General features: G+C 44.8%; 1 protein-coding gene across 1 annotated transcript in view; it reads right to left on the reverse strand.

The window, feature by feature from the left end:
• Positions 1-19977, reverse strand: part of MCTP1 (multiple C2 and transmembrane domain containing 1) — a 1759297-nt gene that overhangs the window by 1597842 nt on the left and 141478 nt on the right. The window contains exon 2 of the mRNA XM_086960921.1: positions 5487-5601. Coding sequence (XP_086817047.1) covers positions 5487-5601 — 115 coding nt within the window. The remainder of the gene's footprint in view (positions 1-5486; positions 5602-19977) is intronic.

Here is a 19977-nt window from a genome sequence, read left to right on the forward strand (position 1 = left end):
ACACAGGCCCAAGCACACAGAAAGGTTTAAACAAAAGAACAGCCACTTTCTAAAAGGGCTATTCTCAACCCCAGGATCCAAAAACAACCTTCACTAAAAGATGTGTCATTTAATTCTGAGTTCAGGGATATCTTTCATTGATGTTCCAACTTGTTCCTATAGGGAGATAGGCTGGGGTCCAATGGGACCAGCCTCCCCATGTTACCCTAGGGAGCCTTACAGCCCTACAGCAGGGAGCACACAAAGTGGCTGCTGCTCTCCACCAGAGCATGTTACCTGCACTAGTACATGCTCTACCCTATCCATACACTGCACCCTGCCCAGGGGGGTACCTGGAGCCTTCCATAGGGGTGGCTGATGTGCACAGACAGGGCAGCGTTCAGCCCAGCCAGTGGGGACACTGGCCAGGCGGACATGGCAGTCCACTGACTGCACACAGGCCCTGCGCTGGCAGGCCTGAGACACCATTTTAGAGCTACTCATGTGGGTGGCGCAATCTGCGCTGCAGGCCCACTAGTAGCATCTGTCATCACCAGCCCTGGCACACACAGTGCACTTTACTAGGGACTTCATGGTGATACAAATATGCCAATCAGGTATATTCAATCAATATGACAATTTACAGAGGGAGCACTTACCCTCTGACACTGTTCAGCAGTGGCAGAGGGTCCAAAGCATCTAAACCAGCAAAAACGAAATCCAGCACAGCATCAAAAATACATGAGTCAGAGGCAAAAAGATGGGGGAATAACCACGCCAAGGATGTCAGGTCTAACAGAACTCCACTGGCTTCCCTTACCAAACCGTTCCATCTTCACAACCAGCTGCATCGTCTACAAAGCCAGCATTCCCAGCACCCCCTGCTTATCTTTCAGACAAGCTCACCTTTGCTAGTGGTTCCTGGCACACCTACACTGAGTACGCCATCAGACTGGAGACTCAGCAACAGACCTTTCAATGTAAGCAACCCTGATCTTGGCCAGCATTCCCATCTCTATAAAGACCACCCCAATGATGTTCTAATTTAGAAAGAGTTGCAGACTAACCTCTTTCACAAATACTATATTACAGTGTATTAACTATCCACAACCCAGCTACTTCTATCACTTGTTGACTATATGCTTGTTTTTATAACCCTGTACAGTGGTCCACTACCTTTTGGCTAAGTTTGTGCTGTGGAAGTACTATACATACATACGAATAAGAATAGACTCAGTTGTCAAGTAATGAAATCCGTTCTTTGCAGGGTCAGATTGGGACAGAAAATGTGCCCGGGCAAATAAATGTTCCTCATTAGTGAATTGGATAGCCGAAACAATCGCCCATGTTTGCACATTGGGGTAGTTTCGAGCTTGTAAATAAACGCTGTATGAGTGTTTTACATGGTATACATGACTGCATGGATTTAAGTTCGGTGGCGGCAATGTTTGCTTTGAAATTAGGGAAACAACAGTAAACACCAGTACAGTAGACTGTAAAATAGGCCCGCAAACAGTCAGAAAATCGGCCCACAGACTGACTTTCAGGCCAGCCATCGGGCAGTGCCCGATTGTGCTATAGGATAGTCCGACCCTGGTTGTTTGATTAAATGAGTACTGACATAAATAATTTAAGGACATAAGTGTGTCACAGAGGAGGAATTACTATGTGGACAGCGATGCTAGATAGTTAACAATGGGATTTTTATAGATTGTATTTTTGATGTGCACTCTTCAGAAAAGATACAAGTGGAATTATATTTTCAAACAGAAATTAACAAAAGAATAAAAAAACTAAGCTTGAGTTCTGTAATTGTATATGATCTAAAAACTATTCCTATTTTATGCAGCTTTCACATTAACTTAATGTCCACCTTTAACTGAGTGTGAAATGGAATTCTCTACATGTACAAAACTCAAGAAACTACTGAAAACTATTTTTTTAATTTGTATTTTTTATTTTACAGAGTTTTATATAGCACGATATTGACCCGAATTGGGTATCAGAGCGCTTTACATAGCACCAGTTGCATTACATGAGGACATAATCATTTTTGTTAGGCACTGGGAGATTAAGTGATTTGCCCAGAATCACAGGATGTTCAGTGTCAACTATGATTATCGAGAAACATCTTACCTCTTCAGCTTATAGTAATGACCATTTTGCAGATGTTTTTGCCTGATCATTGCACTATTCTCTTCTTTGTCATCCACCTCAATCCCATGTACGCCTCCACTGCTTTAGAGGCCAACCCTTTCCCACCGGCCTATGTATTAGTTATAAATACATATGCTATCTCCACCTCCAATACTGCTGTCATACTGCTTCCCCACCTTCTGCTCTGATCTCTTGTAGCATATTGTAAACCTCACTTTCCTGGATTACTCAGAATATAGTGTTACACTTATTTCCACCCCAGGGTTTGCCTTCATTCCCTATTTTTTTAAATTATCTGCAAACTCCCAAAACTCCCAATCTTCTTTCCTGTACTTATACTTCAGTATTTCTCTTATGTTAATAACCTGTAAAAAAGTGATGTGCCTATCCTCTTAATGTGTCATAATGATTCTTTGACTTCTGAACTAACTTTTTGTTTTACATTACAACACTTATCCTAATTTGTATTCCTTAGTATTTCCCCATCTCTCTCCTCTTTCACTGTTCTGCTCCACTACCATCTATATGGTTCTTGACCTATCAGGACATTTGACCTTGCTGTTATACTACTCGGATGTCCTACCCACTCCTTTAACGTATCTATATATCTTTGTCTTTTTGTAAATAATCACTGTACCCCTCTGAGAAGTGTTATGACCCGTATCTAGTGTTACTTAAAACCCTTTTCAAACATGTGTCCATACATTGTTACCATTTCATTTCATTAACTATGTTCATAAGGGTGGAACTCTAGCAAACCTGAAATGCTTCTTCCTTATATGCCTGCTCACAACCTCCGTATCATGCTGTGAAGCCCAGTGGGCTTTGAGCTTCACATTAACAAAACAAAAATCAGAAGGAAATAAAAAACAGAGAAGGATAAATCCTTTAAATGAAGTCAAGTAGATATCGTGCGTGCACCACTTGCTACCTTTTACCTCTCACACCATGAATTGAATCACTACTTGATGTTGCCATTGTATTTAAAAAATGATGGACCTAAGGCTCAAGGAGATGAAGTGATTCATCACAAATCAAACAATTTGTCAGGTGATTAAACCAGAAATGAACCAACGTGCCAATTCTGTAACATGGGCACAAGACCTCTTCATCGCCAGTCTTTACTGAATACAAGCCGTCCTACTTAATGTTCACTCATCAATGATAAATGTATTGTTTCAGTCTCATCCTAGGAGTTTTAGAAAATATTGACGTTTTTAAAACACACTCATAAAATATATAAATATTTTACAATTCCTCTTCTACTCAATCAATTTCTCTGCTCAGTAAATTTTAAATATGACTGACAAAGGAGAGTAATTACTAGTTTATCTAAAAGTAATATTTAAAAAGTAGTTTTGTCAAATGCTGGGATGTACTGCAAGAGAACTGGGATTCTTTTTACAAGTCTTCAACTTCGAAAGCTGTTCACAGGTAATTTCACATTACATGCTGCATTGTCTCCAGTCAATCACCACCACAAACCATTGACTAATGATAAAGTCTTAGCTTTACCCCGCTTTGATTTACCCATTTCTACATTTCCTCGTTTTGACCTACTCATTTCTAAAACTGTATGATGTAGCATGTGTTCACAAACTATACTTCTATACCATAACTGCACACCATTCCAAATAAGGTCCCATCAGATCTCATTTTTCTAACTATAAGGAGGGATTAGTATTTACTTTGCCGCAGTCCTCCTCCTTCCAGTTCTTTTACAGCTCACATGTTAGCTTAGATTATCTTGTTTAATTATATTCTCCACATCAGAATCATCAACCACTCTGCTCATTTCCAAGAGGAAAAGTATACCTACATGCTTGCTTTCTTGTTAAACTACATAGACACCTGGTGAGGATAATTTGACAAAGAGAGATCCTCCTTTTTCCTGATCCTAAATCAGAAAGAAAATATTTTCTTCTGCAGTGCAATTCTTGATCATTCTCTTTTAAAATCATTACATTTTGTTCTGCTTTTTATAATAAAGAGAATACGAATATACATTTAGTCTGAATTAACCAAAAGGTCATACTAGTGATGTAAAAACATGCTAAATGAATATTTCAACACACCCGTTCACTTTATTTAAACAGGCTCCAAAACGCTCTGACTCGCTTATAAGTAGAATTTATTGTGGCTTGAGGTAACACGTTCCGACCGTATCCACTATCTTTTTCGCAACAAATTCATGCCGCCATTTTGATCTTTTTATACAGCCAAAATTTGAAGTGACAGTGCAAATAATTTTAAACAAACATGTGTTGCAATGTAACATTCTTGATTCAGTCATTTGTTTGGGTCAGTCCATCGATTCTAATATGCAAATCTTGTCTTGCAATAAAATAAAACCAAATAAAAAAACGGTTAAATGAATGGCACAAATAAAAATAAATATAAAATGAAATATAAACCTTGATTGACTGAAACAATCCATTAACGTGAAATACAATGTGATTGATGACTATTTCCACATTAAGCAGCATACTATCTCATTCTGAACTATTGCACACAGGAAATTATTAAATTAATTTCTAGCTTAATCAGCCCCTGTGTCAGCCTATATTCTACCGCACTTGATTACACATTCTGTAACCTGCCAGACTGTGTTACGAAAAACTTGCGGAAACAGCATATAGTCATGTTGCAAGGTGCAAAATTCCACACAATTCTTTGTACCATGCGTCATCTGTACATGGTTTGTATGCACCTTACAATTGAAAGGGGCACATGCCCATTTCTCTACAATAGAAGTGCAAAGTGCATATTGTCATGTCTACGTACACTTCTGAATTCAAAAACCCTATGCATTGCCAGTATTTAACCTTACGTTGCTGTGCAGTCTATGTTCAATTGAATTTTGTTGTGCAAAATCCGCATAACGTGCATGTATTTTCTCATCTGACAATGTACAAAATCGCAAAAAGTTAATTGGAGCATAACATACTCTATGCATAGTGCATACACACTAGAGAGAATTAGGGGCAAGTGACCGTTTCTCTAAAGTGCAAAGTTCAATATATCTAGCTACCAGGAAGAATCATCAATTGATAGTTATATAAAATGCCCTGTGTTCAAAATCATTAAAAACTTACATTTCTCATTACATATCATTCTTCGGACTGTCCACAATTTTAAGAATTAATCTTGAATCATATTACATTCATATTCATAAATCAATATAGAGATCCTCTTCTGTGTTCAATCCTATACATATCAATGAAGAAATATTTTTAGAAGCGAACCTTAATCGTAAAACTTTTATGGTGTCGATATGAAAGAGTCAGATTTAAACATAATGAGCATTACTAAACGTGAAAATATTTTAGAGCAAAAAAAAAAAAACTTACCGCCACGATCACGTGCGGCTAAATTGTTGCCTTGTTTTAACGTGACGTCCAGCTGGTACATTTCGAGGTTTGGAATTGGAAGATCTGCATTACTAGTTTCGGTGGTATTTATTCTCTGAAAAGTAAAAAAAACATAATAAGTGACATTTTGCAACCTTTCAAGAGTATCGTTAGTAAACTTTTCATTTCATTTTCTATCTCTGGAGGATGACATTTGGAAGGGTCTGAATAACATTCGCCCTCTGCTGAGGGCTTATGTTTGGCCCTGCTGCCAGCATGCCAGCACATAAGAGGGAGTCGATGACGCGAGGTGAAAGGTCACGCAAGATGGCTGCCCTCACAAAAAAAGAGAAACAATTTTTCATGAGAGCTCAATGACATCTTGTGAAGGAATAGAGGTATGCAGAAGACGACTTGTCACATAACTATGAAACATATTACCAACAACTAGCGATAATTATCGCTACATTGGCTTAGCGGGAATATTCCTATCGCCGCCCTTCACCTGTTTTTATCGCTGAGATACCTTGCTATTATCAAGGTTTATCTCAGAAGCGATAAAAAACGGGCGAAATGCGTGAATATCGCTGTCAATACAGAGATATTCAGGCATTACCGTGACAATGATCTTAGTCATGTTATCCACCTCTCATTGGATAACATGGCTAAGAACTGGTCAGGGCAGGCGTTAGCTTTTGGAGATATTCGCGCTTAGCGCGAATATTTCCAAAACTACGCCTGTGTTGATCATAGGCGATAGCGATTGCAGCGACTGTTTTTAGTCGCTGACATTTTGGCACTCCCACTTTGCATGTCATTAGCGATAATTATCGCTGACATGCAAAGCGGGCCCCAAAATGCCCTCAAGCTGTCGCTAACTGGTGTTAGCGACAGCTTGGTAATAGGGCTATAAAATTATCGCCGCTTTAGCGGGAAAAAGTCCTGCTAAAGCGGCGATAATGGCCCTTGGTAATATGCCCCTCTATGTGTACTAAAATAAACTTTTCAAAACTCATTTAGTGCCATTAACATCAAATACAATCTACAAACAACTTACAGGACGGATGTAATAGTACCTTCAGCATAACTACCATTAAGCCAATGTGAGGCATGCTGAATATTTTTTAAATGGATGAATTTTTAAGATGTGTTGTAAAAACCTCATGAATCGTCACTATCCGGTGATGAATAGTCACTATTCGGAATCGAGACATGGCCAACATAATTAGAGTTAGAAGAGTTTTGAGCCTCTCTCTGAACTGTAAAGATTTCTGCAGGCACACAGGCAAAAAGATAAGTACTCCAAACCCCAGGCCTGCCACAAAGAAACTTTGGTTTCCGACATCCATTTGAGAGGAGTGTCTTCTGGTAAAGTCTAAGACCAAGACTTAGATCCTAAGTTTTCCATAATAAACAGATAACCTGAATCTCCTCTGAATATCCACCGGTTCATAACACCAACAATAGCCCAGCCAATGGGTCTGGCTTGTAACAGGAAATGCCTCTTGTTAGACCTGATATCATTGGCCTGAGTCTCTCGTCCATTTTTTCTGTTTGCCTCGTCTGTTTACGATGTTTTTGCTGGTATATTGCTTTGGGCACTGTGCCACTGCTGATCAGTGCCGCAGTGCAAGTGCTCCCTATGTTAAATTACTGTATTGATTGAATTCCATGTTTGGCTTATTTGGTTTACTATCATTCCCTAGTCTAGCGCACGAGGAGTGCCAGGGCTTGTAAATACAACTGCTGCTAGTGGGCTTGCGATTCAGAAAAGGGGGTGGTGATGAACAGAGTGTCTGAATTAAGCAGACCACTCTTACCCAGTCCAAAGATCAGGGCTTGATCCATCACCGTTTTTTAGCTCACTGCACCATCCCAACTCAGAACCTGGCTACATGCAAATGAGTCTGTCCCTGGCCCAGTGCATCATGGGAACAGGGCAGACCAAACTACCCAGCCAATTCTTCACTGGAAAGGAGACAAGCTTCCGGGGACCGGTTTCTGGCATTTGAGCAGTCGTCGGCCCGGCTTGCTTGAATCCTGATGGTGCAGTGAGCAAGGGACTCATGTCTGAGTATACCCTGCCAAACCTATAGTGGCCAAAAACGATTCAGAAAACGGGGTGGTGATGAACAGAGTGTCTGAATTAAGCAGACCACTCTTACCCAGTCCAAAAATCAGGGCTTGATCCATCACAGTTTTTTTAGCTCACTGCACCATCCCAGCTCAGAACCTGGCTACATGCAAATTAGTCTGTCCCTGGCCCAGTGCATCATGGGAACAGGGCAGACCAAACTACCAAGCCAATTCTTCACTGGAAAAGAGACAAGCTTCCGGGGACCGGTTTCTGGCATTTCAGCCGTCGTTGGCCCGGCTTGCTTGAATCCTGATGGTGCAGTGAGCAAGGGACTCATGTCTGAGTATACCCTGCCACACCTATAGTGGCCAAAAACGATTCAGAAAAGACCAGGATGAACCTGTTGCCCAGGGCTGTCTTGGGGTCCAGGGGCCTGAGTCTCTCATCCATTTTTTCTGTTTACCTCCTCTGTTTACAATGTTTTTGCTGGTATATCGCTTTGGGCACTGTGTCACTGCTGATCAGTGCCTCAGTGCAAGTGCTCCCTATGTTAAATTACTGTATTGATTGAATTCCATGTTTGGCTTATTTGGTTTACTATCAGTCCCTAGTCTAGCGCACGAGCAGTGCCAGGGCTTGTAAATACAAATGCTGCTAGTGGGCTTGCAGCACGTGTTGTGCCACCCACACGAGCGGCCTAGTAAAAGTATGTCTAAAGGTCTGCCATTGCTAGACCTACGTGCAGTCTGGTACTGTCACGCGGACTGCGCGAGTACACCTACTTGCCAGTCCCCAAACCTTCCCTTAACTTCATGTTAGTCACTCCTATGGTAGGCCCGAGGGCAGGGTGCATTGTAAGCGTAAGGTAGGACAAGCCTGACGAGGTTGGCATGTCCTAATAGTGAATTACAGCCATATTCGTTCTTCACTATTGGTAGGTTGCCTGCTCTCCATAAGTTAGAATGGGCTGCCGGGATTATTAATGGTAAGATCCTAGCGGGCTCGGGGAGCATGGCACAATGTCGAGTTTGGTATCCATGAACTCAGGGTTTAATAACGCATCCGTTTGGGTGGATGGTTTTTGGACTCTGGGTTTGAAAATAGCACTTTTAGAAAGTGGCTATTTTCTTGTCTAACTATTTCTGGTTTCTGCTGGTTTGGTGTGTGTGTGACAGGGGCTGAGTGGCTCCAGAGTTCTGAATGAGTCAGTGTGGGGTTTATTTATTTATTTATTTATGCATTTTTATATAGCGCGGACTTTACCCGAAGGCGTCAGAGCGCTTCACATTAGGAACAGAAATGAAACATAATGAGAAACATTACAAAAGAGCAGATTACTAAAACATACGTTACTTACATAAGGTAATAGTGACAATTGTGAGCAAACAAAAAAACATGAGGTAGTAAAAATTGTGAGCAACCAAAAATACATGAGGTAATAAAGGTAATAATGACAATTATGAGCAAACAAAATACTTGAGGTAGTAAAAATTGTGAGCAACCAAAAATACATGAGGTAGTAAAGGTAATAGTGACAATTGTGAGCAAACAAAATACTTGAGGTAGTAAAAATTGTGAAACAACCAAAAATACATGAGGTAGTCAAAAGTGCACAAGAGGAAAAGTGACAAGTGTGCAGTTATAAGAGAAAACAGAGTATAATTTGAGGTATAATACTGCAATAAGTGCTGGCACAAGAACAGGCGTTACGTAGGCAAGGTGGCCCTTGTGCAAGTATCAAAGGTAAAAACATGTGAGAGGTAGCAACCGTGTGTTACATGGGCAAAGTGTAGTGTGCATGTTACAAAAGGGCACCGAACACAAGTACATGGAGAATACTGCAAAAAGGCAGACACTCCCACCACAGGAAAACACTGGGAAGGCACTCCCATGGTCATAGAAAGTAGAAAATATCAGTAGTGGGGAGTCTTCCTCCAAATAGCAAGAGGACGTGAATTACTTTTGGAGGTGTCTCTGGAGGAGGAGAACTTTGAGGTCCCTTTTGAAGGCCTGGGAGGAGGCGGTGGTCCGGAGCTCAGGCGGAAACGAGTTCCAGATTCTCACTGCGTTGCCTGAAAAGGATTGGGCCATTGTTCTTTCCTTCTTGAAAGTGGGAGGTTCAAGCAGTAGATTCTCGACATTGCGTGAAGGTCTGGAGCCTCCAGAGAGTTTCAGTTTATTCGCCAGGTAGCGGGGAGAGGAGGAGTGCAAGGCTTTGTGGGTGATACAAGAGGTCTTGTAGATAGCTCTAGCCTCGAAGGGAAGCCAGCGGAGGGTGGATAACATCGGTGTGATGTGATCGCTTCTTTTGGCCCCATAGATGAAACGAGCTGCTGAATGGAAGACAGACTTAAGTGGAGACAGGTGAGATTTGGGGAGGCCAGTAAGAAGAGAATTGCAGTAGTCTAGTCTGGAGAGGACCAGCGATTGCACCAGGGTTATAAGGTCCTGCTCCGGGAAGAAGCGACGGATTCCCCAAAGAAGGCGCAGTTGGTAGCGAGCAGATTTTGCAATAGAATTGATGTGGGGAGTTAGATTGAGTTTTTTGTCTAGAATGACACCAAGAGATTTTGCGCTGTCGACAATGATGGGTTTGTTGTTTAGTAGATTCATCTGATCCATCCATGATTGAACCGGGGGAGGAGAGAGTGAGGAGGAGAAGAGGAGGAATTCAGTTTTGGAGGGATTCAGAATCAATTGATGAGATGACATCCAGTTTTGAATGGAGTCAAGAGTAGATCTTAGGATGGAGAGATCATGAGTGGAGGCAACCTTGAGGTAGAGTTGAGTGTCATCAGCATAGAGATGATAGTGAATCCCGGATTTGCTTAGGAAGTTTCCCAGTGGTTCTAAGTAGAGATTGAACAGTGTGGGTGCAAGTATAGAGCCTTGGGGAACACCTTGACCCACCGCCACAGGAGAAGAAAGACTGTTCGCTATTTTGATCATTTGAGATCTGTCAGAGAGGAAGGATGCAAACCATTTAAGCACAGTGCCCTCCATGCCCATTCTCTGTTGAAGAATATTGAGGAGGGTGTTGTGATTAACAGTGTCGAAGGCTGCGGAGAGGTCAAGGAGAATTAGCAGACAGGACCCCCCTGAGTCGAGTATCCCCAGCGCATCATCAACCACTTGCAGTAGGGCTGTTTCAGTGCTGCAGTTTTGGATGAAGCCGGACTGACAATTGTCAAGAAGATCATTCAATCAATCAATCAATCAGTGACACTTGTAAAGCGCGCTACATACCCGTAGGGTCTCAAGGCGCTGGGGGGGGGGGAGCCGCTACTGCTCGAACAGCCAGGTCTTCAGCTTCTTCCTGAAGGAGAGGTGGTCTTGGGTCAGGCGCAGGTCGGTCGGGAGGGAGTTCCAGGTCTTGGCGGCCAGGTAGGAGAAGGACCTTCCTCCTGTAGTCGCTCTTCGGATGCGGTCCTTGATATGACGAGAGAGTTGTTTGGCTACACATCTTTCCGTGATCTTTGCAAGAAAGGGAAGGTTAGTGATGGGGCGGAAGTTGTTGAGGTCATTCGCATCAGCAGTGGGCTTTTTCAGCAGAGGGGTAACCTGCCCAGTTTTGAAGGAGACAGGAAGGGAGCCTTGCCAGAGGGAGAGGTTGATCAGAGTGGTCCAATAGGAGAGGGAATGGGTATAGAAGTCAAAGGCAATGGCACTGGGGATAGGGTCAAGAGAATGGTTGGAGGGCTTTGTTTCGCGTATGCACTTGAGAAGGGCATCTTCAGATATGGGGTCAAAGCTCTGCCAAATGGCTAAGGATTTGCGCTCCTCTGGAGGTGTAGGATGAGCAACCTGATCCACAAGTGATTTCACCTTTCCATCGAAGAAAGTAGCGAAATCCGCTGCTCTCTTTGTAGAATCCTCCACCTTGGAGGTTGGGGGAGAGGCACATCTGAGGGTGAGTGGTACATCTGCATTGAGAGTAGGGGAAGAGTAGCTTCTGATTGCCGGCCCTGCCCGATACAATGCTGGCTCCACCTCCTGCCGAGCGACGGATAGCTCTGCTCCTACCAGTGACAATACTGGCTCCACCTCCTGCTGGGCGTCTGAGGACCCAGCCCTGCACTGTGAATAGGCCAGGTGCCTCTGCCTGGCTACACCCACAACAGACCCGGGATGAGGGGGAGTTCCCCTGCATGGACAAAGGGATCAAAGCCAAAAAGGGGCGTAAGAGAAGGACCCCTGAACCAAGACTTTAGATAAATTCTGACAAGGAACCCTGAACCAAGGACAAGAAGCCTGCTGATCCAAGGACTTGCCTACCCCTTCTGTCAGAGTGCTGTTTGCTGGGGGGAATCCTGCAGTCACTTCTTTATTTTTGCCAAGGAGAGAGGAACTGAGTGTGTACTCTCGAACTTTGCCAAGGAAATCTCCAAGGGCTGGAAGAGTGCCAGCCTCCTGTTGAAGTCACAGGGCTAAAAGGACTTAGCCATTTGCTGAAAGTGCTTGTTGCTGGAACCTGAAAGCCCAGCACCTCTGAAGAAATCCAGCAATCCCGACGCCGACGGACGCCGCCGAATCCAGCTCGACATCGTGAGTGCAGCTCCCGTGTCCCGCATCTTCGACGCCGGCCGCTGGGCCCGATCAACGCTAGTAGCGAAGCCGCTGCCGACACCTCGACCCCGAGTCCTCTCGGCGTCGTGAGCGCTGCTCACTCTTGCAACATCATCATCGACATCGACGACGACTCCGAGGCCTGATCGACGCCGATGACGCGACGCCGGACATCTCGACGCCTCTGATCATCGTGTGCTTCGCTTTTCCAAGGTACTGTGTTGTGGGGGGTCCGTGTGACTCTGGGCTCGACGTAGCGCTTCTCGCGGTCAACGCCGAACGTTTGGATTAACTTTCCCTCAACGTCGTGTGACTCCCGTGTGGGTTACATTGTTGCCAAGAACTGTGATCTAAAGAAGAAGACTTGCCTTTTGTTACTAAAGACTTTGTGCTAAGAGGAAACTACGCTTGATCTATTATTTTTCCTTCAAAGAGTATTTAATAAGATTGTGGTATATTTTTATCGTTATTTGGTCGTGTGCTGAGCCTTATATAAACATTCGTATTTTTATAATACTACTGTGTCGCGTCCATTTGTAGTGTATTCACTTTATTACTGTATGTGGTCATAAATGCTTAACGCACTGCCTCTGAGATGAGCCTGTCTGCTTTGCCAAGCTACTGAGGGGGTGAGCAGGGGTTATCTAAGTGTGTGATCCCCTTGCCCTGACTAGAGGAGGTGAGTCCCTATTTGTCAGAAGTGTATACCTCTGCCAACTAGAGACAGCCAAGTCTAACACTTCTTCATTGATTGGTGAGAGTGTGCTTATACTTTTGAGGATGGGCGAGTGAATGAATGCAAAAAAGAGTCAATAAGTGTATGAATGGATGCATGAGTGAAAGGGTGAGTGATCGTGTGCATGGTTAATGAGTGCCTGAGCGCCCAGAGGATGGATAAGTCAGTCCAAGCAAAAGGAACTCTCAAATACAAGCCAGACATATTACCCATGCCACTTTTTGGGGAGGCACACATTATGTAGCAATACGCGTAAAAATCAATTTGAAGCATGCAACAGATTAGAGCAATCCTCACAAACTCTCAAAGCCCTCCTAACATCCATAGTTTCTCTGTGGGGACAGACAAGAAAGTGCAAAGACATTTGTCTTGTTAAAATTGGAGTGAAGAAGTTTCATGAGGTATTCTAACATCTGAGCTCTAGACTTTTCTACATTACTATGTGTAGGACAAACGCCAAGCGTGGCAGGATTTTCAAAGCTATTCGCAGTTCAGTACAGGGGATGCGTGTCGTAGGCTTGCACTGAGACATGCTGACCCGAATCCAACTGAGACTTACTAAAGTGTGGACGGGCATGGCCATGGACAGTGCCTTTAAGGGGGGGGACAGAACAAGTCATCATGCCTGGGGCTGTGCTTGATTGAGGGGATACATGTCAGGACGTCACAGGCCAAAGTCTAGGAAGTGAAGGGTTGGCAGGTGTAAGTGGCAGTCGCCCATGATACCTGGGCTGTGTGGTGGTACAAAAACAATTTTCAGTAGTATAATTGGTTGATTGTTGATTGCGCAGCTTTGGGATGTGCTCAAAATTAACCCATATCAAGGCGAGATAAATGATTTTCACAGTTGAGTCTCTGGCAAAGGAGCTTAGGACAATTTTACTTGAGGTAACCACCAGCTGATTGTGTGACGTTGTATTGTGCTATTTTACTGGTGTGGCTTATTCGAGAAATGTTGGGTATGCACAAGACACTTGATGACATGAAACCTGACGAACTGGTAACTTTTTCTATTACATAAAGAGGATCAACATAGATGGGAGACTCCACTGCATGATTAAGGGGCAGATTATTGCCAATGTATTTAATTCAGCCTGTAAATACTATATTTTTATATTTTTGAATGTGTATCTGTATTCTTATTTTGCTTTAATGGCTTTGAGCTGAAATAAAGCTTCTCTGACTGACTGGCTGAATTCTACAGTTTCCATGAAGGAAGTTAGGGTACTTCGTCTGATCATGTTACCCAAGGATTGCTTATAAGCATTATTTTATTAGCTGTCATGGATACGTTTTAAAGAACTTCATTGAGGCCAATGACAGTTGTATTTTAGACCTGACAACACTATTACAGGTAAGTACCGGTACTTATGGCGCACAGCAGCCTCCACAGGACCGAGCGAAGGAATAACAGAAGAACTGAGCATGAACAAACGAAAGAGAGCCCCACTTGCTACTCTGCATTCAACAGAAGGGGAGTTTCGCCACACTGATCAAACAAGTGTGTGTGCATGTCAATAACACCATCTGTCCACTCTACTGTACGACTGACACCTGATGGACTTGATGCTGGCTGCAACCTGAAGCAAAGACACAAGACACCTACTTTAACCGTTCAACAATGCAAGTGCCAAAGATGTAAACATCCCTGAAATCCTACTAATTGACAAGCAACCCACCTCAGTCAGTGCGTTAAAGGGTCACAGCCTAATATACTAATGGAAGCCAATGGCTAAAGGGGGTGACCCTAAGGTTCCTCTCTGTATGCTGGGGTGTATGTTCAAATGCGCTGCTCAGAGGTCTGGCAGTCAGCTACGGTGTCTGCAGTAAGACATCCTTTGCTCCAAGTCTATGCCAAAAAACTTTACGGCTAAAGTGGATCTGGTTCCTGGGGCTTGATGCCAGGCAGTGTGCTAAGGTTTGAAGTCGGGCTGTTTAGGTGCGGTTTTATACTTCCTAATTGTGACACTGACTGTAGGAATCATCCGGATCACTGGAGTAAGAGTGGCCACGTGTGTTTCTTAAGATCTTGGCATGTCCAGCCTTTGAGATGGGTAACTGTATGGCAACCTTAGAAATATGCCAGCCTCTTCAATAGTGTAGAGCTCAAAATCCTACCCGAGGACCAAAACGAATTGAAAAACTGAGCCTAAGGATGAAACCTAGTCTTAGGTACCATCATTGTTTGGATTGTCGGTGAGAAGCCATCAACAGTTACCAGATGTGTTTCCTGCTGAGGGTTTACATGAAGGTCATGGAATGGAGGCTACTGAAAGTAAGCACGTCCACAATAACAGCGCTTGGTTACTACTGCATCCGCTGTCTTTATGATTCCTCCAGCCAGGGAGGGGTTGCAAGGGCAGTGCCCGGCCGGGGTACCACAGGAGAAGGCCAATATAGCAGCTGCACCCCCTGCAAACGCCTGTGCCTTCTTCTGTTCTACCAAATCTCCCCAGAGGGACCCACAAAATGTAAAGCACCATCTTAGTGGTCTACATTCTGTGGCCCCTTTCTGGTAGGTTTGTATTTCCGTTGTCTTTACTGCATAACAGCTACATTAACCTGGGCAAAAATTCTTTCATCTGCATGTAAAACACCCCTCTGCAAAGGAGTTAACACCCCTTAGTGAATGAACAAGGGCTTATTGTTGCTTGTAATATTATATTACAGACAAGCATATGAACTCGAGCCAGCCAAATGTATCAACTGCCCCAAGGAAGGCAGTGGCAGCAACATAAAGAAAGCTGCCCTTTGAGTTCTATTGATTCTTTGCATATTTTTTTTCACTTCCCATTTCGTTCCTTACTGACTTGCAATAGGCAGCTGTTGCGGAACCATGCACGGGTCAAGAGGTCTGCATCAGGACACCAGAGGGTGCATCATGTGATTGTTGCGATGCCTGAAATCATCTCTGGGGCATCATGCCCCTGATTACAGACGTGACCCCTTCTATTACAGCAACGAGGTCGACCAAAGGAAGACATATTACAGCAAAAACTTGGCAAGTTTTACATGGGCCTGTCTTTATGTACCTCAGGAGCATAGCTGACCCCGCGGTTATGGGTAACTTCCGTCCCATCTCCCTTCTCCCTTACCTGAGTAAGGTACTTGAAACACATGTAACCAGCGTCCTCAGTTCTTTTATAGAAGATTCCAACTTCCTAGACTCCCAGCAAGCAGGGTTTAGACCTGCCCATTCGACGGAGGCGGTCATCCTCTCTGTCATGGAGGAACTCCGTAGAGGTGCCGGCTCCAATATTAGTCAAGCCCTGATTCTCCTGGATCTGTCGGCGGCCTTTGACACGGTCGACCACACCATCTTAGTCGACCGTGTCAAGGAGGCGGGCATCAGTGGGACGGCCCTTAGCTGGGTCTGCTCCTTCCTGACGAACCACCACCAATCTGTCCGACTTTCCCAGTTCTCGGCTGACAGGATGAAGCTCACATGCGGCGTCCTGCAGGGTTCGTCCTTGTCACCACTCCTATTCAACTTGTACCTCACCCCCCCTGATCCGCTCCCTCCGGGGAAGGAATGTCACTGCATTTAACTATGCAGATGACATTCAGATTGTCTTCAACCTCGATTCCTCGGACGAAGCGGCCCAAGACTTTCAGTCTACCCTTTGCCACATCAGTAATTCGATGGGTGCACACCATCTTAAACTTAACCCCGACAAGACTGAGCTTGTTCTTGTCGTAGGCCCATCCAACCCCTGGAACTCCACCTTCTGGCCCCTTTCTCTTGGCCCCTCTCCCTGCCCCGCAGACAAGGTGAAAAGCTTGGGAGTTTACATCTCCCATGATCTTTTAATGAAGCATCAGGTCAGCGCCACTGTGTCCTCCAGTTTTTTCCAGCTAAGGAAGATCCGGAAAATAGCTCATTTCTTGACCACCGAAGCCCTCACTTTGGCACTGCTGGCATTAGTCATCTCCCGGATTGACTATGCCAACGCCCTGTATGCAGACATCCCACAATATCAAATTAAAAGACTACAGCTGGTACAGAACCAGGCAGCCCGCCTGATCTACCATCAACCCAAACACCACCACGTCCGCCCTCTGCTTAAAGCCCTTCACTGGCTCCCTGTATCGGAGCGTTGCAAGTTCAAACTAGGCTGTTTGACCCACAAATCTCTGGCCGGCATCGGCCCTTCCTTCATCTCCTCTCTTCCTCATCCCTACGTTCCCTCCAGGCACCTCCGATTCTCTCACCATGCGCTCCTCCAGACGCCTAGGTTTAGGCGCAAAAAACACGGAGGTCTCAGATTCTCTTTCCTGGCTCCCTCATTCTGGAATTCACTCCCGTTGGAACTCAGACTCTCTCTTTCCTACCCTCACTTTAGGTCTCTCCTCAAAACTCACCTCTTCCGCAGCATCTACACATAAGCACTCATCACCTTCCCTTCATGCCTCTTCCCCAAATAAGTGAACAGCGCCAAGAAACCGTCCGGTGTAAGCCGCGCTTTATAAGAATTTTTTACATTACATTACATTACATTACAGGAATGGCCGCTCAAAGGACCTTACTGTGGAATAAGCGTCGCATTCAGGTATGTCTGAAACAGATGTATGCAACACTTAGATATGCAAATCTAACCTGTGGGTGGGTGCTGATGTGGACGCATCAACAGCCCTTGATTATGCAGCAAATATTCAACATGTTTCAACATAATTAGCAAGCATGGAAGAGAAAAACCTCAGACTAGGAAAAGAGTGCTCTGAACATCACAAGAACTTGAAATTCATTTACAGACGGGCAGAAAGAAGGGAAACCTTCAGCATTTAAGCATCTGAGACAATGCTTGCAGAACCTTACATGGATACAAATTAATAAAGATGTGGAACCGGTATAATGATGATCAATATTTAAAATATATATATATTGAGCACACACTGTCACCCAACAGGGCATCCTGGCCCTTTGGGAAAACTGGTTAATGCGGGGCAGGCCTTTTCTTTGTCATGCAAACATTAGACGGTGTAGTAGGTATGTGTGATGTGCAAATATTATCACATACATCATAATGAAAGTATAGCCGGTTTCTGAGAGTGAGAGTGAACTACAGGGCCAACGAGACACTGAAGAGATAGTTTGTTTCTGGGAGTGAGAGTGAACTTTAGGGACAACGAGACACTGAAGAGATAGTTGGTTTCTGAGAGTGAGTACCTCTCTAAATCTCTTAACCTCTAAACCTCTAAATCCAGAAGTACAGTTGGCAACTTTGTAATTTGAAAACTATTTAAGACTTGCTTTTGAGCTAATTTAATGAGATATAGGTGCTTTAGGGAGCATAGAAAATGTCGCAGCACATTAGGTCCTGGAGACATTGAATCAATAGTCAGGCACTTCCTCAATTAGTAAATCAAAGCATGCCTGTGAATAGTTATACACGCTGCAGATAGAGGACATTTTCTGTCAACCATCCTGGAAAAGGGGATTCTGGGTCATACAAAGATTATACACACGTCCTGGGAATATCAAACAAGTAAATACAGCAAGACCTGCTGCACTTGTTAAGCACCTGAATGATAGTTCTCAGGTATATATTATGCCAGTGCCCTGTATAACACATTTGGAAAATAAAATTAGATTTGAAGAATGTCAGACATTACAATGTAAACCTTTACCCCACACGCCTTTACACCGCGGGTATTACAACGCATTTTTTTACCACACAAACTAATGTGAGTACTGAATGCGTGATGAAGATGGGGCAAGAAACAGAACAGGGCATGTGTCTCTTTTGTACCGTCACGAGACATAGGCGTAGGGAAGCTTATGGAAAGGGGCGACCAATCGGTCCCCCCGAACGTATGGTGGAGTACCCCGATCCCCCCGGGAAGCCATTTTGGGCGGGAGGCGCGTCTCGGCTGGTATGCCCGAAGCGGCGTAGCCGGGGCGCGCTTTTTCCCGCCCAAGAGTGGGTTGTCCTAAACACTGAAGCCGTCCGCCACGCCCCTGGAGGCGGGAAGAGGCGGGTTTACGCCTGCCCAGAGAAGAATAAGAGGAGCCACAAGTCAAGGAAGCATCCTCTTGTTCCTGTGCTCTGAAGCTGCACCTCCTCGCTGCACGTGAGCTCAAGACGGAACGAAGAGCCAATTTTGAATTTAGTAATTTCTCTCTTTTCTCTTTCAGCATTACAAATCGCGTCTGGACCTTTCACCTACGTGGGAAAATGCCGGGCAAGAGAGTCGCAAAAAAGGTCAGCACCGACCAGATGCTCCGGATGTTGGTGAAAGACATGGCAGAGATGAAGAGAAAGATGGCGGCCAGGGACGGTGCGGGAAGGCCAAAAAGACCCAACCCGACGGAGGCCCCGGTCGGAAGAAGGAAGAGGGCCAGGAATGGGTCAAATGAGGACGAGGTCCCAGTTCCGGAGGCTCCCCCAGCGGAGGTCCCCGCGCCAGCTCCTGCCGAGGGCCAGCGGATTCCCGTTGTGGTTACCCCAGTGGACGATGGGGACATGCCCCCTGAGTTGGCCGCCCAGTTGGCGGCATGGCTGGGTAATAGCAGCGGGGGTTCCGTGGCTCCGGGGGACACGGCTGAGGAGGCCAAGCAATTAATGAGGCAGTTGCGGCAGTCACGAGAGGCCGTGAAACCTCCTTGTCCGTTTGTTTCCCCGCAGGCTCCAGTAGAGCAACCCGCAGCTGGCACGAGTTCGGCGGCAACGGCGGTTACAGCTTCTAGCGCAGGTAAGCAGCTAATGCCGATTGCGGGGAAGGGGTCCGTACCCTCGAGATGGGAGAGATTGGCTCAGCATATCCCGATGGAAGTCAAAGAACGGATATGGGCTGAGAAATATGTAAACATGTTCTCCTTGCTAACAGATCATTATGAAATTGAGCATGTGGAAGTTCAGAAAGAGCTTATGCATCCGAGTGTTTGGCGCGCAAAAATGGCCGCATTTAGAGTCGATGAGACGATAGGTAACTGGGGTAGAGCATTTGGCATGTTCCCTTCGATTATGGGGGAACGGAGACCTGACTTGTTGACCGAGTTACCTGTGTACCAGTCACGTATTATGGAATATTCTCAGACATATGTTGGCAATGAGTGGTTCTGTTATGATAATATTTTTCGTAAGGCTAAAGAGTTCGATACGTGCCTGACG

Source organism: Lissotriton vulgaris, chromosome 3_1 (genome assembly GCF_964263255.1).
Source record: "Lissotriton vulgaris chromosome 3_1, aLisVul1.2, whole genome shotgun sequence".
In the NCBI taxonomy this organism is placed as follows: domain Eukaryota; kingdom Metazoa; phylum Chordata; class Amphibia; order Caudata; family Salamandridae; genus Lissotriton; species Lissotriton vulgaris.